General features: G+C 40.4%; 1 protein-coding gene across 9 annotated transcripts in view; it reads left to right on the top strand.

The window, feature by feature from the left end:
* Positions 1-4,064: 4,064 nt before the first annotated feature.
* Positions 4,065-17,515, top strand: part of LOC131976317 (nuclear factor 1 X-type-like) — a 119,347-nt gene continuing 105,896 nt past the window's right edge. For 2 of the 9 annotated variants that reach the window (XM_059339343.1, XM_059339352.1), the window contains exons 1-2: positions 4,069-6,353; positions 13,461-13,544. In XM_059339343.1, coding sequence (XP_059195326.1) covers positions 6,351-6,353; positions 13,461-13,544 — 87 coding nt within the window. In that variant the 5' untranslated portion in view covers positions 4,069-6,350. Of the gene's footprint in view, positions 6,354-13,460; positions 13,545-17,515 lie in introns of all 9 variants that reach the window. The other 7 variants (XM_059339361.1, XM_059339319.1, XM_059339293.1 and 4 more) reach the window with 7 other exon arrangements.

The following is a 17,515-nucleotide window of genomic DNA, read 5'->3' as shown; positions in this document are numbered from 1 at the left end:
TTATTGGATTAAAATGAATGAATATTAATGTGTTCGTCACTTTAATGTTGCAGCTGTGAAAGGTTGGGTTCAGTTTTATAACTTAATATAATGCTGGGTAATTAATTAATCGACAATATTACATAATAATGTATTAGTTGATGTAATTTTTTTTAAATAATCTGAATCTGTAAAGTAACTAAAGCTGTCAGATAAATGAAGAGGAGTAAGAACTACATTATATACCTCTGAGATGTAGTGGAGTAGATTAAAATTTAAATACTGAGGTAAGGTAGCTCAAAATTGTTGTGATACAGTTCTTTATTTCTAACTTTGCATCACTGTTCAGGGAGTAAATTTTAGTGAATGTCTTTCTGCTTTATGTTCACTTCTGAGGACATTTATTACTTTTATGTTTGGTGTTTTGACCTTCTAGATACATTTCTTCACTTTATTGTCACCATCATTATTTCTAATCATTTTGTATTTTCCCCCCAAAATCAGAATGTTTAGGTTTTTGAAAATATAAAATGTACATCCTCTTCAGAAACAATCCACTGTGGAGATTGTACAACATAAAATGCCTTTATTTGCTGCTGACAGAGGCCCTAAAGAAGACCTGCATGCTTCAGTCTTTTTGGTCATTTTAAAACATTGTTTCCATGTAAAAGAAAGGTATTTTAATTTTGCACAAACTACAGTGTGCACTGGATTGCATTTTTTATTTTTTGAGATCGTATTTCACCGGTGCACACACACCTGAAGTGTCCAACGAGCACCTGCATGTGATTAAAGACCCGGAACAGTTCTGCTCCATTGTCTTCATGGTTCACATTTTGGTTTCTGGACCAAGAAGGAAACTTTTAACTTTGCATGAAACATCTGTTTGATTATTTTCTAAATTGCTCAGATGCCATATTCTCTCTGAGATGTTCCCTTATATAATTACGCACTTTAGCATTTAATCATTTATGTGATAAACTGTTTACCTGTTGATTAAAGTTCATATGACTGATTCACAATCTGTCTGTCTCTGTACCTCCAAACTTGTAAACAACAGTTGGTGCCAGGTCCCTCTCTGATAAGGGAATATTTATCTGATACAATTCATCACCAGCAGTTTATCTCCTGCTCTCTGATAATTAGTTTTCAACACGCCAATCACGCTCTGCAGTTCTATTCCAACCCAGAAATTAAAACTTATCATTTTGAGGTGTATAAAAATTATTTTGGTTTATAGAGAAACATTTAGGACTTTAGAGAAAGTCCCTGCATGTTTTGTGAACTTTCTGATCCCACACTGTGCCCTCGTCCTCTCTCAGTGAGGTTACCACATAATGCTGCCTGGCTCTTAAAACAGTGTGCTATCAGAGCCACTGTGGTCTGCAGTAATGGCTGGTTTAGGAGGTTGTGGTGAGATACACCGCTCAGGGCTTTCATTAACCCAAAGCTCAGCCTAATTGACGCTTATAGGTTGCCTTACATGACCAGGGCCGCTGCACGCCAACACATTTACCCCAGTTAGTTTTTCTAACTTCTGGATCAGATCAATTGAATTGTTATTATGAGGGTTTTGTGGGTTTTTTTTTATTTTTATTTTTTTATATTTTTCCTCCAAGGAACATTTAAACAAATCAAAACACATTAACTTTTCATTGGGTGGCTCCTTTTTCATTTTGTTTTGATAACAAAATTTAAAGATTTAAGCCAAAACCCATTTTAGTTATTTTATTATTGTGTCCCCTGTCTCCAGAAAATACTAATATTAGCCTAATGGTTGTGGTAGTTAAAACAAAATTGTTTCAGGTTTTAGGAGATCAAGTTAGATTTTAGACCAGCAGTACACATTTTCATCAACATTATTTAAAAAAAACAAACAAAAAAAACAGGCAATTATTGGCTGATTGAAACGAGGTCAACTGCTATAAACATATGGTGCCTCAGCACCAGGACAAGGCAGTATGAGTTATAATTTAAGCCACATTAATACACAAATGCAGAAGGTTTTTTTCTTTCTATGTAGCATCAATGATTCAGGGCGCAGATTGTCATGAGCATAGCATTTTGTTTATTACTTAAATCAAACAATCTATACATTTTTTTTTAACAAACAGCATTTAAGCCCATAATTCGACAATTAATATTATGCCGATTTTTTTGTTTGTTTTATTTTAAACATTTAATGCTTATCCACTTTTAGTTCGGATGTTATTTATTTTTTAATTTAAGGCCTAAATTTTCAAAATCCCTCACTGATAAATGTACTTTATCAATACATTTAACGCGGTTATGTGACGTGTTTAAATATCTGAACAGTGTCTTTGTTTCCTGCGCAGTTTACACATAGATGTGTTTTGCAGGTAAAAACACCTATAAGAGGCAAAATGTGATTTTTCTGGCAGTTTTTCGATTTAAAAAATATTTCTGGGCCCATTTCAAATGCACTCTACACGAAACATCCTCGCATGCTGCACATTTGATTAGTGCTTATTAAATTGTCAGGTAAACACCTGAATGTCTCATCTTCACTGTGATGAATGTTCTTTATCCTCTAGACATACATAAAACACTTTGATTTCGATCTAGAAACGCTATCTGCTCGATTTTCTTTCACCTTTTCGTTTTGTTACCTGAATCTTGTAGAAAATGTGTTTTGGCCTCCTGTAACTTCTGGGCTTCCGTCGTTCCCGCTGCGCTCACAGTGCGGACTGACTGTACAAAGTGTTATTTGTAGATTCATTAAGGGTTAAAAAAGAAGCCGTGTCGTGGGATTATTTGGGGTTTAGAGTGACATTCTGGTGTTTTTCCAATCAACTGGTCATTCTCCAAGCAGGCCGTCGGGCATGAGTGTGTGTGGGTGTGAGTGTGGTTGTGTGTGTGTGGGTGGATGTGTGTGTGTGTGTGTGTGTGTGTGTGTGTGTGAGCCTCCCAATTTCCGAGCAGCATCTGCAGTAAAAACACACCACAGTTAATATTCAGACGAAACGGAAGAAAAAAATCATGCAGGAAGGTCATGGTATAAATACATTTAAATTATACAACCGCTTCAGGCTGACGTCATCCAATCAAAAAATCATCACAACTTGTGGCATTATCAAATCGATGTGTGTTTTATCTTATTGTTATTATTATTATTATTATTATTATTACTATCAACATTCTATTATTATTGTTATTGGTGTTTATTTTTATTATGACTAGCCTTAGTGCGTTTAATGATTATGCTGTTTCTATTTTTGTGTGTGAAAGTATTCTAATAATTATATAAAATGTTTTAATTTTATTAATAATAATTTTCATAATAAATGTTTAACTTGGCAACACCAGTAATTGTCACTACAGCAACTTGTAGTTTGTTTATTGTCCCAACCGATGACCCAAGTCCAGTTTACAAATAATAGCATCAAATGTTTTCATTTTTTTCTTCTTCTTTTTTTCAAAATAATTAAAAAATCAGAAAGCATTTTTCGGCCATATGTGTCACAAAAAGACACATGAGACTCACCTTTGAGCTCATTCACATTTATATTGTCTCGTTTTTTTCATTCATGAAATTAATGTATCAGGAAAGCATTTTATTTTGAAAATAAGATCGAAATGTGGAACAAAATATTTCACTTTATTGCTAGAAAATGGCCTTTGACTTAGAATGAATGTGCAGGTGACAGTCTACAATATTTGTCTTTACATTATAATTACCAGAATCAGCTTCTGATTAAAGGCTCTCTTTTGATCTCCAAACATTAAAACTATAGCTCCAACAAAACCGACAAATGTGATCTGTGCTGTGGAGTAAATGGACCATCAGGGCCTCCGTAAGCTCAAAATCTTACAAAAAGAAAAAAAAGGAAAAACTCAAAAAATCCTCACGTCACCCCACCGCAGATTCACTGTCGTGTTAAATAGAATAATCCAAATTAGGCTGAAACAAAAATTTAAATCCAAATTTCAACGACGAGATGAATAATTGATGTGGCCAAATGTGAGGGGAGGTCAACATTTAATTTTTAATAAGTCGACATGTTGGAGGAATGTCATTCGACGTCTGAGTTTAACAACAGGCGGATAACGACACACGCACGACTGAAAATAAATAAATTTTACACGCACATTCAGCAGGTTCAATACTGTGAGGCCAAGATTATTTATAGTAAGATTTAAAATGTTCATTTAGTTGTCTTGATTTAACCCAATAGTTTATATTTATTTTTTAAAAGCCTGAAATTTAAAATATGAAACAAAAAGAGATGGGTATAAAATGATCTGCCTGCATGTGCAGAGCCAATGCTTTCAACTTGTCTTTATTTTAATTTGGTTTTTATTAACATATTTTCAAAAATTTGTTGTAATGTTTTCTTGGGTTTGGTGCAATCACTTTCATCTGCAGCTAAACATTTTCTGAAAGGCTATTTTCTGTGTGACACTCCCTTTTTGGACACCATGATGTCCTCACAAGTCCTGCTGGCCAAATTCATTTATACCAAAACTAGCTGCGGCTCATTCCAGGACATGAACAGGTCACATAAATAACTTAACTCTCTTAATTTGAAAGTCCACTTTGAACTTCCCTTTGGCTCTTTCCCTAAATAATCAGAGATCATGTCCACGTGTCTTGTCTTTCTGCTGTCTTGGACGGGTCTCTGTCTCCTGGCTGCTGCTGCTGCTGCTGGTGCAGACCTTTATAGTCTGCAACAACTACTTTCATAAGAAAAAGCTAATTTTGAGTTATTTCCCTAAAGTCAGATCTTTTTTGGCTCCCAGTTGGTCTGTAACATCTCAGTCACATTTAATCCTGTTGCTTCACTGCGTTTTTCTGCTGTAAGACGCTAAATCTGTTAGTAAAGTGTTTTATAAAAGCTTTAAAGTTTGCTAAATTCCACCATTGCCATTACACTTACCAGCATTGTGAATATTAAAAGACTACATTTAACATAATCCAGAAATATGGGCGAAAACCTGCCGTCAAAACCGTCCTGAAGCTGAACTTTTGCACTGACAAAGGCTTTTTATATTTGAATGATCAGCTGCATGGAGACAGATCACTGGCACTCTTTCCTTAAATGAACCCACTGAACCCACGTGAACCTTTTTATTGCTTTATCTTCGCTCCAGACTGAAACATTAAAAAAGAAAAAACTACGGAAAGCGAGCAGGGATCAGCTCGGGGTCGTGCCCATGCTGCACAGTGCCACTCTTGAACCCAACAGTACATGCAGGGCGGTAGGTAGGAGCCAGTGCAACCCTTAATCCCCGCCGTTCGTGATTTAGCCCCTGGTCCTCCTAATTCTCCTAAAGCCCCAGCTGCTCCCCTGGCCGCTCCGCTCTCTCCGCGACAGCCTGCACACCGCTCGCTTTATTAATAATTCACCTAATAATTCACCAGCGCGACGCTGCCGGCTGAAGCCCCCACCTCCACTGTAAACAACTGCCCTAATTCCCCGGCTATTATTTGTGTGTGTCTGTAAACAGGCTGCGGAGGTGAGCTATTTAGCGGCTGATATTTTTTGCTCGGGAGGGAAGTGTTGGACTGCCTGTCGTCGCTGCCGGAGCGCACGGAGAGCTTCCATTTTACGCACCGGAGCCGCGCAGCCGAAGCACCGGACCGAACTACGTGTCGCTGTGCAGGCATTCTGCAGCGATCTGAAGAAGCACAAAACGCAAGCTGCTCTTTCATCTCGTCAGCTTTTTGAGGAGGAGGCGGCGAGGGACCAGGGGTGTCCCCCCGTTTGTGTGTGTAACTCCGCGTGTATGCCTGTGTGTGTGTGTTTGTGTGTGTTTGGAACAAGAGAGAGAGGAGAGAGAGAGAGAGATACGAGGGTAAAACAGATCGGACGCGCGGCGCGGGAGACAGCCGCTTTTAGACACGTTTTGGAGACAGAAGCTGAAGGCTGCAACACGGAAAAATAATAGAAAAGAAAACTTACTTTGCATCCTCTCTCCCGTCCATTCTTTTTTTTTTTTTTACCGTGTTACTCGTGTTATTTCGGGTTTGTGTTTTTTTTTAGCGGCTCCCCAATCTGCTGGACAAGTTTGGCCGCTGAAGGACGCACCACCTCGGGACTTTGACGCAGACGCCTCTCTGACTTCTAGCTGCTTGGACATGGGGCGCATCTGAGACGGAGGGCTCGGAGCTGCTGTCCTCTTTTCCTCCTATCTCTTGCAGAGTGGACCCACTTTTGAAAGAGCGTGTTTTTTTCTCTATCTGGGCCTAAGGCCGACTTGTTTAAAGGTCCTTTTTTTGCTTCCGGCAACAGCGAAAGGAGACCAAGTCTTCCTCCCTCAGCCCTCACTCCCTCTCTCACTTTTTTGGAAGCTGAACTTTTAAAGGAAAATGGGGCATTGAGAGGGTTGGCAGATCTCCCCACGCTATAATGGTACGTGCTGTGTAACTCAATAGTTCCCCTCTGTTGGGTCTATAGGGGTAAAGTCTATAGGACTGAACAGAAACCAAACATTTGCTCGTGTTTAACTCAATCCCTGCAGTTTAGTTTCAGCTTTTTAATTTCTTTGTACGAGATCAGCCGAGTGAGATTTGGCTGTGGGAGTGGGGAGGCCATGGATGACGATCCAACGCACCTGTGTGTGTGTGTGTGTGTGTGTGTGTGTCTGTGAGTGTGTGTGTGTGTGTGTGTGTGTGTGTGTGTGTGTGTGTGAGAGAGAGAGAGAGAGAGAGCGCAAATATGTGTGTGTCATATCACCTTGCTTTCCTGCCAATTTTGATAATTATGAAGCATGTAAACTGATTGATTAACCACGTTTAAAAAATATAATAATATGCTGATTATCCCATATTACTTTCACAACCACTACTATGTATTTTAATGCAGTTTTATATATTATACTATACAAATATCTCGTATATTTTGGGGACTTAACTTTCTTGCTCGTTATTTCCCCGAACCTTCCTCAAAGACATAACGACGCTGTAATATTTATCCGTCTTCTGTAATATAAAGCATCTTTTTCCTAATTGGAGCTGATTTCGCCTCTCTGCTGGGTTAACATTGTGCAGGCTGAGTTGTTTGCAGAGGCGTTTGAGTGGCCCAGTAAATACAGATTGACAAAGTGGAGGCTGATCTTCCTGCGAGGCTCAGATCAAACAGAATAAAACACACATGCGACCGCAGACTGCGGAGATCTGAGAGCCCAGCATAGTATGTGAGCGCTATTCATCATTATTATCATTATGATGATGATGATGAAATTGTGGAAGCATCCTATAGATCCATGTGGCGCAGTCTTCCTCCACCTTGCACCCGGGCTGTGTCTTTTCTGTCTGAGGCGCCTGCTGTTTTTGTTTTTGTTTAGTTTTTTTTATCAATGGGCAGCTCATTTGCGTAGTTGATGACACTTTCTAGCGACTACAAGGGGCTGGGGAGGTGAGGGGACACAGACGGTCTTTGTGCGGTAGCTGTATGAATAGGAGCTCCTCCGTGTTTAATGTTGCTCAGAAAATCAAAAGGAACAATCTCTGATCTGATGATCTCACTATATTTTTTAAACCATGCAGCATTTAGACAGATAAATATTATATTTCACAATATGCATTTTTGTTTTGTTCTCTTCATCAGATAATTATTATCCAGCAAAATATTCCTTGACATTAAACAGTCTCTGTCATGTTGCAGTTCAAAGCTTTTGAATTATAATTACCCCAAATTATAATTATAATTGTGACCCACATTATGACTGATCTTCATTACCAACCCAGGAGATTACTGTTATATAATACAACATAGCTTACAGAGTTAAACTGGTGAGCTTTTGGTTTTAACAAAGACATGTTAAAATGTTGAGGGAAGTTTGTGGAAACGCAGATACTTTAGAGAGGAAATCATGTATGCACATTTCAGAATTTAGTCAGATTTTTTCTTAGAAACACAATATTTCTATTATAGCAAAAAATGTGGCTTCTTAAACACACCTAAGAAGCAGTTTAACTGTAATAATTAGTAATACTCTTCCAGCAAATCAGTAGTCCTCCAGCAGGTTTGAGGTTCAATATATTATATATATATATTTTATATATATATAAGAGTATTATAATGTAATGGTTTATGACTGAAACAATATTTAGATAACATTTTTGAAATGGCAATGTCTTTGTCTCGCCAATAAAGACAATACATTTAAAAATAATAAATGCATGCAACAAATTGTCAGCAATTCAGCAAAATATGTTCAAAAGTTGATAAAGATTATACAGATGAATATTTGAAGTTTTTTTAATTAATTGTATTGATTGCACATGGTATAATGACTAACTCGTATATGTTTCTGTTTGTTCAGAAAGTATTATCTAATATTCAGACTGCAGTGGATGTTCAGTTTCATCAACAAAAAGCTAAAGTGACAACCAACTTCACAGGAGAAACTTGAATTGCACATTGTCTGCACACATATCTCCGCATGTTTTAAATATCAGTTACGCAACTTTCTTTTATGGGGTCACCTGCCAAAAATATTTGCAATGATGCAACACCTGTCCATACCTCTACAATAACAGGAGCGGCCCAGAGTGTCACATCATAAAGTCACGTTATGATTTTGTGATGCCAGCTGACTATTATCTGTCTTTATTTCTTAAGGTGCACCAAACATTAGACAATGTCTCATAACTGGCAGTGATATAACAATACTCACTTTGTTTTGATTGTGGGCCTTTAATTTCACAGTTGGTTGCACTGCGGTTGTTGCAGAGAAAAAACCTGCCAACCACAGAACCTGTCAGTCAAATCAAAGCCAAGACTGTTATTGGTGCCAAGCTGGGAGGTGGGCGTGAACCGTACCATGTTATTAAATAAATTTTTAGAGTACCATTTCAGTTGAGTTGGAAGTGGGTGAGACATTTGAAAGGAGCTCAACACGCTGCTTTATTGAGTCATACTGAGTGTGTGTGTGTGTGTGTGTGTGTGTGTGTGTGTGTGTCTGTGTGTGTTTTGTAATGTAACTCTATGCTTCCAGGTCTTTGTGGTAAACTCTGCTGTATTAGAACCATAACCACAAGAAAATCTCCCCACGGATCAGTCCTTGTGTGACACAAAGGGCTGATTGTACCATCCCAAACCTCATTGTTAAATGCACATAGCCGGTGCGGCGAGGCCTAAACTGAGTGTGGTTCGGCCATTAAAGAAGCATGAATAAGGATCCATGTAGGAAAGCGGTTGCCAGTAGCGTTGGGTTACCTTAGTGTACGGCGGTGGCTTATAATGCAAGCGGCGAAATGTTGCAGCCTTGGAAGTTCAGTGTTACAATTGGCATGGTGTTTATCAAAAGGCCAGCCTGTCGAGCAAGATCAGTAGTTGACAGGCGAGGTGCCAGCCCAGGCGAATCAGTGGGTGTGTCACAATGTGCACTCTGTTCAAACTTGTTTCGCCGTAACAGTTTTGGTGAAAGGATATGTTTATTTTACACGGAGTTGAGACAGTTATTGTTAAGGCTGGCATAGTTTCTGTCTATTACTTAGGCATGCAAAAGTTTCGCGTCACCAAGCTGATTTGCATATAAGCAGCTTTGTTTCAAATCACAGGCAGATACATTTAAAGGTGAAATTTCTGGTACAAGTCTTAAGCTGCACCTTCTTAGTCGACTAATCTTTCATTTGGGTCTTAGTCGACTAAGATTATATCAGTCAATAATGAGCAAATCTCTGAAACACAAGCTTTAAGTCTTACATGAATCTTTAACCGATCGATAAGTGTTAGTCGACAGCTCTCCATATGTCGAATGTTTTTATGTTGAGTCTCATGAAATAATTTTATACTGCTGCCTCCTGCAGTCAGGCCTCCTTAACAGAAACTGTTCCCACCGTGCGCCTCACACTTCATCCAGAAACCCGGCGTTTACTATTGTGTAAAACACAACTGCACAATTAAGCCAAATGCAATCTTCAGCACTGCATCTTGGCTGTACTTCTGACCCAGCAAAACCTTCAGGACCCACAAGTGGAGTGAAATAATTAGCCCCACTCTGCTCAGCCATCCATCTATCCTTCTTTTTTTAATGCAGCCCCTCAGTTTCTCATCTTCTTTCTTATTCTCCCCCGTTTTCCCTACCACCCCCCCTGAGATGGCTGTGTGAAAAATCGTATTTTTCCAACATTTCTCCCCGAGGTAGCTTTGGCAGGGACTCACACGGCGGCCATTTCTGCCTTTCATACACCCCTCACACACCGTGGAACAGATCGCCGGTGCGGCCTGGCGTCTTTGAAGTGGTTGCCATCTCACGCAGGTTGGCTGGACTCTCTCCTTCTCTCTCCCCATCCCCTCCCCCCATTTTCATCCTGTGCCTTAAACTTGGCAGTGTTATTTTCAGCCACCAAAATCATGATGATAAGACACAATGGTGGTGATAATAATTATGGTTTTTAAAAGATGCACTGACAGCAGCGATAGTGCTTATGTGGTTGATGATTGTGCAGCAGCCAGAATAAATGCGTTCTGGAAACGAAGAGAGGGCTGCACCAGGTGTGTGAGCAATGTAAGTTTTTTGTGTGTGTAGGTGGTGATTTTGTGTGTAAGCGTGTGTGTGTGTGTGTGTGTGTGTGTGTGTGTGTGTGTGTGTGACTGCAAACGTGAGATGCAGAGAGACAGAAAGACAGAGAGGAGGATCATTGATATGTTGCCATTCATGTGCTTTAAAATGGAGCCATCTGAGAACAAATTCCACCATCAGGGCCTTTCATACACAAAGCTCTGTGGAGGTGTGTGTGTGTGTGTGTGTGTGTGTGTGTGAGTACACGTGTGAGCGTGCGCATGAGTGTGTGAGCAGGTTTCGGAGATCTCACCTCCAAAGAATTTGGCCATATGGTCGTCAACACATATACCCAGAGAGAGAGAGAGAGACAGATAGAGAGCGAGCCAAGGAAATACTGTGTGAGATGGAGAGGGAGAAAGTGAAAGAGAAGTGTCTTCTTTTGTCAGCGCAGGCAGCAAGAAAGGCAGTTTAAAAAAGATCCTATACCCCTACCTTAGATCAGATGGCTCAGACACAAAAAAAAAAATCCTCCATCGCATCCCCTACTCCACATATTTGTGGAGTTGGAAAATCTGTCTCAATTAACACATTTGCATTGGGCGATGATGGACTCCAAATAGGTCACTGACTCAATCTCCCGCCTCCGAATCTTCCCTCTAAAATGTTAATTAAGGAGGGCTTTGAGATTTTTTCGCTCAGGGCTGGCCATATGGGCCGGGCATATGCTCTATATATATAGTACAATATATAATTCATACACTGCTGCAGGAGAGAGTGTTTGGGGGCCTGGAGTTTTTTTGGGGTTTACTACAAAGGGAGTCAGTATGTTCTGGCCTCCCCAGTGGCAGGTACAGAGCTTAGCCTATTCATTAGCTTCATGTTATTCACTGTTGCACAATGGGATTGAGGTTCATCAACACCTGTTTCTTTGGCTGACGACATAAAGAGGGCATTTAAATTCCTCTTTGACGGTTGGTTAATATGAAATGAGAGCAAATTATCTATTGTTGGAGTGCGGCTTGTTTTTTTTTGTGTGTTTTACATTGTTTCAAAGAGCTCCTTGGGTCACGGTAAAAGATGATTCTCTGTATATGAAGGGCGACATCACGTACAAAGATTTTCTGATATAGTCAGTTTGTGTCCTCACATACTCCTAGTTACCAGTTCTCCCAGTGCAATCCTGCCAGACCATTCACCAGCAGAATGAGGCAGTGGCAGCCAATGAAAACCCTTTTTTCCCACCCGCAGCTTTTTGGGTCCGACTCAGCCAATCAGAAGAGGCCTGCTCGTGCACCTGACCTTGTTTCTGGCCAGGCGCAGCCAATCATAGAGGCTCCAGCACACCTGATGCATTGTGGTCTGCCTTGCTGGTGGGCAGGCTTCGCGCTGGTGCGGACCCCACACAGGTGCCGTGGATACGGGCCATTATTCTGAGCGCCGGCCAATCAGATGCATCCTCTCATTATCAGACACATGTGGCCTGGCAGACTTTGAGTGATTGCATTTTATCTTGTGTGTGTGTGTGTGTGTGTGTTGTATGTATATCAGCATGCATGTGTATGTGTGCATTGGAGGAACTCTGCTACCCCATTCCCATAATGCTTTGCAGTCTTATCAGCAGGCCTCTCTCTCACTCCGTTCCTGGCTTCATCCCCTTCTTGAGACTTAACAATGGGCACTGTGTTGCCCCCTTAAGGAGCTGGAGGCCTCGGCTATAAAAAGAGACTAAAAATAAAAAAAACATGTTTATGGACTAATAAAGATGATTAGAAATCGCACAATTGCAGAAAAATGGAAGGTTTGCGAGTGCAGATTATCTGTAATAAAAAGCTGAGGGGAAAGACGGGGGAGAGAGGGAGAAAGAGAGTTAGCTGTACAGACCTCTCATTGCAAAGGATATGAATAGCCTTTGTTTTCACCACAACTCAGGGCTGTGTGGTCTGCCAATGTCTGGCTCTTATTATGGGGTTTGTGTCTGTGTGTCTGCGTAAGTGGCATGCACGTGTGCGTTGGTGTGTGTGCTGCTGTGTGCAAGGCCGAGAGACATGGGCGTAGAAAAAAATGCATACATACTGTACGTGCAGGTGATTATATTTTCAGAAGGGTGAGACTACATGTGTGTGCATTTAAATGCTTCCACACACACATACCAGATACACTGTTTTCTCTCCGCTCCTGTTCAGCTAAATAAATGTGGCATGGGGTCTCGGGCTGGCACAAGCGTGCGTGCACGCTTTTTTATCCGTTAAAGTTGTGAAATGAAATAGGATTTCACAGAACGGCACATCGGCTGTGGGATTTGGGCTCCCTTCGGCTAAGTAGAGTGGGATAGGTTGATCCAATCAACGGCAGAACTGCAAGGAGAGCCCATTTCACAGCTCCGGGCCCTGCCAGAACCCTGCCTGCTTGACTTAGAATACAAATGAAGCTCCCTGAATGCACACTTACACACACATGCATGCATGCACGCTGGTACTTAGAGACAGTCTGGCTGCAGATGTATAGTGCAGGAGTTGTTAGCTCCTTTCTGTGGCGAAATGACACCAACACTGGTTATAAGGCTGTCATTTAATAGTACAGGTACATTTTCAGTTTGTTTCACAAACGGGAAGCACAAAATTCATGTTTGATCCTGGTGATTTCAGGACACGATTGGTCACAAATGTCCTTCTAGATTTGAACGTATTATCGGAATTTTATTTAAATTGCATTTGAGTGTAGCTTAACATGTGTTAAAGAACAACAAATGTCAGATATACAGTCAAATGATTTAAATGTTTTACTATATTGTATCAGAAGTTTTATCCTCTTACTGGAAAAGCATACAAAGCAACAGGTTTCAGCAGCCACTGAATTAGCAAATGCAAGAATTTCTGGTGCCTTAGTGCCAGAAACGCTTGAGATCTGCTTCCTAAGAGAGTTGTGAATATTATGACTAGATCACTGTGCTACTAAAATGATAAAAGTTTAACTAAATAACCATTTGTTTTGTTTTGTTGTTTTAGGCTACTGACACCTACCTGGTAAACGACGATCCTGCTAGAGGCCCAGGGATGCCTGAATGTTTCCTTGTGTCTGATACATATAGGGTAAATAAACACACTCATACACACACACACACACACACATACACACACACACACATGCACGCACACATATACATTCCTATGTTACCAACAGTGGACTATCATTCTACACTGACAAATTGGGGACCTCTGTTTCTGGTCTTTAAAGAAAAAATTCAAAAATAGAAAAGAAGACTCTTACACTTTTTCACACACGCTCACACATGACAAACTCTCTTCATCTGTCCTTGTCATGTTGACGTCCCAAGATTTATTTCCTGGACACACCAACAAGCCCAATCCATTAAAAACAATCTCTCCCTTTCCTTTATAAAGATTTACTGCAGCTGAGAGAAGGAGGGCGTTCATAGTACAAAAGGCTCATCAGAGCAATGTTGTAGAATAACTCTTCGTCAGATGTCAGCATGTGGATGTTAACCATTATATCATCCTCATTCTTTAGATCTTGAATTGAAACTTCGAGAGTTAATGTGTCCAGGAAATATACACACATTTTTGAATGTTGACATTCTGCCCATAGCATGCTCATATAACCACTTCCTGTAAAATCTCCCACATGTCATCGTGGATGTCCTGAACTCATCTGTGCACCGTGCTGACGTGTGGCTGCAGTGCCCTGCAAAAACACTGTGTTTCCTCAAAATGTCAACTTTTCTGTCACATGTATTTTTACAAAGTGTAATTTATGCTTTGCAGTTGTTTGGCTTTGTTGCAGAGTGCAGACACATGTTCCTCGCGAAGAGGACAAAGCCAGTGGCAGAAAACAAAATAAGAAATTTTTGTTTTTTATTGCAGGATACTTTCTGTGTGTGTGACACGTCCTCCATGTGGTCTTTCTCATATATTAGTAAAAGCAGCACACAGCGTTCTTCAGGTTGAGTTTTCAGATATTTGACTGCCTGGAAAACTGCCCCTTTGGCCTGCGTGCTGTAATCTGACATGTTAAATTAACCGCTTAGGTTAAGAAATGATGACATCAGACTGGAAAAATAAATCTGTACGTTTTCTTCCTGTTGAATACAAACGCGGTAGAGATGCAGTAATCCAAACCGGTTGGAGTTAAATGTATATGCAGCACAGTAAACACACAAAAAGCAGCAGGCGTAACACATTGCTCCGCGCGCGCACACACACACACACACACACACACAAACACTCAGATTGCAAACAGATCCAAAGAGTCTCCGGGATCCACACTGTGTATGATATGCTTGTTAGCCATAACGGCCAGTCAGCCATTTCTTTCTGACTGCATATGCCTGTATGCATTTGACTGGCGTGCTCCCTCCCAGAGCACACATAAACAGCTTACTCAAACAATATTTACACTGTACGGCGTAGTAAACGGTACAGTTACACACATTTTCCGTTCACATATTTCCTGCCTTTTGAAAAGCACCCTCAACCACCTGTCTCACACATTTAGCATGCTAATGGCAGTATCAGTATGCTACATCACTTTCAATATTTAATGGCCTAGCCACAGGCGATGGTAAACAGCAAGTATATGGGTAGTGCTGTGTGTCAATGGGAGACCACAACATGCTAACTTTAGACGCGCCATATGGTTTTCTCGTGAGCTTTTTTAATGGTAAACGTAGTCCCAGAAACCACCAGAGACTATATGCGCTCGAGGGGCTTTCGTAGGTGACGGCCGGAGAGGACTGTTTGAAGAAAAAAGAGAGATCGTTTGGAAAGAAAACCTGAGCGTCAGTGTTTTGTAACTCCTGTGGTTGTTTGTTACAGCCAAGTTGCTTGTGTTGAATACTGAGATGGATGTCTCGGCCCTAGACTGCAGCCAGAGACAAAGACGGCCAGTAAAGTCAGACAGACGAAAAGGGGACAGTCTGTGTGATTAAGACGGCAGAAAAGAGAGAGAGGGAACAGCAAAAGATTATAAGATAGAAAAAGAATAAGAAAAAAAAGGTCACTAAAAAGAACCGCTGAGAAATAGAAAAGGGGGTGGACTGAAAGAAAAAGAGGGAAAGCGAGGGAGCACACAAAGGCTTTGGGGTTTGGGCCTGTGCCGTGGTGGGGTGTGGTTTGGAAAGAGGAGAGACTATGGGAAAGGAATAGACTACACCTCAATATGCTTCACTTTCCTCCACTTTTATTTTGTATTTGCTTCTTTTTTCTCAATCTAATTCTCCTTCTAGTTGCTCGTGCCAGCGTATCTCTGACCGCAAGACATTTGCGGCCGTGTGCGTATAAAAGTGTGTATGTGTACATGTGTACATACTGTACATTATATGCATGTGTGTCTGTGGTGTGAGTGTCTAAGTATCCTACATAGGCTGAGGTCTCGTAAAGCTGCACAGCTTCATATCCCCCTGAAAAACTTGGCATTCAGGCACGGGGGTGACTTCAACCCCCCGAAACCGCACCCTTGCACACACACACGTTGTGTAAGACTCGTACAAACACACATACAGAATTGTATTCACACACACACAAACACTCTCACTCGCACACATGCACAAGGCAGGGGCTTATGTATAATTGCAGGCACTCTGCCTGCATATATGAGTTTGATTAGGCTGAGGAGCAGGGAGCGGGCAAGGATAAAGCCAAGCCTGATTAGAAACAGAGTGTATCGCTTCCATACAATGGGAGTCACAATGAAACTGGTTTAAACCACTTTGTCCAAGTTCAGGTATCTTTTGTCTCCATGTGCACTAGAATATGACTTGGACCGGGTTAAAAAGGAGAAAAACAGGAATCCGAGGGTATCACAGCTGAATGGATCGCAATGTTCAGACTATGGACTCATTTAGTTCCTTGAGAATAATCAGTAATGTCTCTCAAATTATTAAGAATATTAGAATTCTTCGTTAATTGTAATTAATGTTGTGTCGTAATACATTTTAGACGAGGAGTCTTACACCCCAAACTGCACAGCGATGACCGTACACAGCCTCGAATCCAGCCGTCACACCTTGTAAAAAAAATGAATTAAACACAAATAATTGTGGCCCACATTTTCAGACACTTTTTTAGTTCATTGCACACTTTTAATTTACAGTAACAAACACTCAACTTAAGAATACAAGGGCCTCTTCCACTTGAAGACACTTGAATTAGTTTACTGTGTGCGAGGAGCTTTGTGTGACCCTCCACAGCTGACAGAATACCACAGCAGAATCTCAGTTGTAAATTTTTTTCCAACTCTTGCTTCTATTTTGGTCACGCTCGGGTTTGCTTCTGCATTTTGTGCAACAGCAAAGGATATGAAAGCTGAAAATGGATAATTTTGAGGAAATCTGCCTCCTCAATCATTCGCGCTTGCTCTGTACTCTGCACTTTTCAAAGACTTGTGTGTGATTTATAATGCAAATTCAAAAAGATGCTTGAGCAGAACAATGTAACAAGACCTGATAAATAGTTAGATAATTAATTATGAATAAAGACAAAGAAATATATTTAAATGTATTTAAGCAATAAGACAAGTTCTTGTTAAGTAAGTAATTTGTCAAAACTTCAGTTTTGATCTATCTATCTATCTATCTATCTATCTATCTATCTATCTATCTGTATGTCTATCTATCTGTATGTCTGTCTGTCTGTCTGTCTATCTCTATAGCTCTTTTCCTAAACATAGATAGATGGATAGATAGATAGATAGATAGATAGATAGATAGATAGATAGATAGATAGATAGATAAATGTAAATAAATTAGATTTTTTAATGAATGATTTGTCATATTAAGAGGAGATAAATTAAAAACACGGCAAAATTCTGATTAAATGTTGATATACAACATGTTGATATGCACATATCAATCATTCCCTCACGAAACAAATGTAAATCCTGTATCAGATACATATATTGCTGCAGACCTGTGCGTCCAGTAGGAAATCTAACCGAAATATTACAGATATTCCATAGGAATTTAATAAAATCCCATAAAACACGCTGAGGTGAGTGAGCTGAGCTCTGAGCAGTACATGTGCGCACTGTGAGCCCTGCACACAGC

Source organism: Centropristis striata, chromosome 1 (genome assembly GCF_030273125.1).
Source record: "Centropristis striata isolate RG_2023a ecotype Rhode Island chromosome 1, C.striata_1.0, whole genome shotgun sequence".
In the NCBI taxonomy this organism is placed as follows: Eukaryota; Metazoa; Chordata; class Actinopteri; order Perciformes; family Serranidae; genus Centropristis; species Centropristis striata.
Note: the sequence above shows the minus strand (reverse complement) of the source record. Positions and strands in the feature narration are given on the sequence as shown.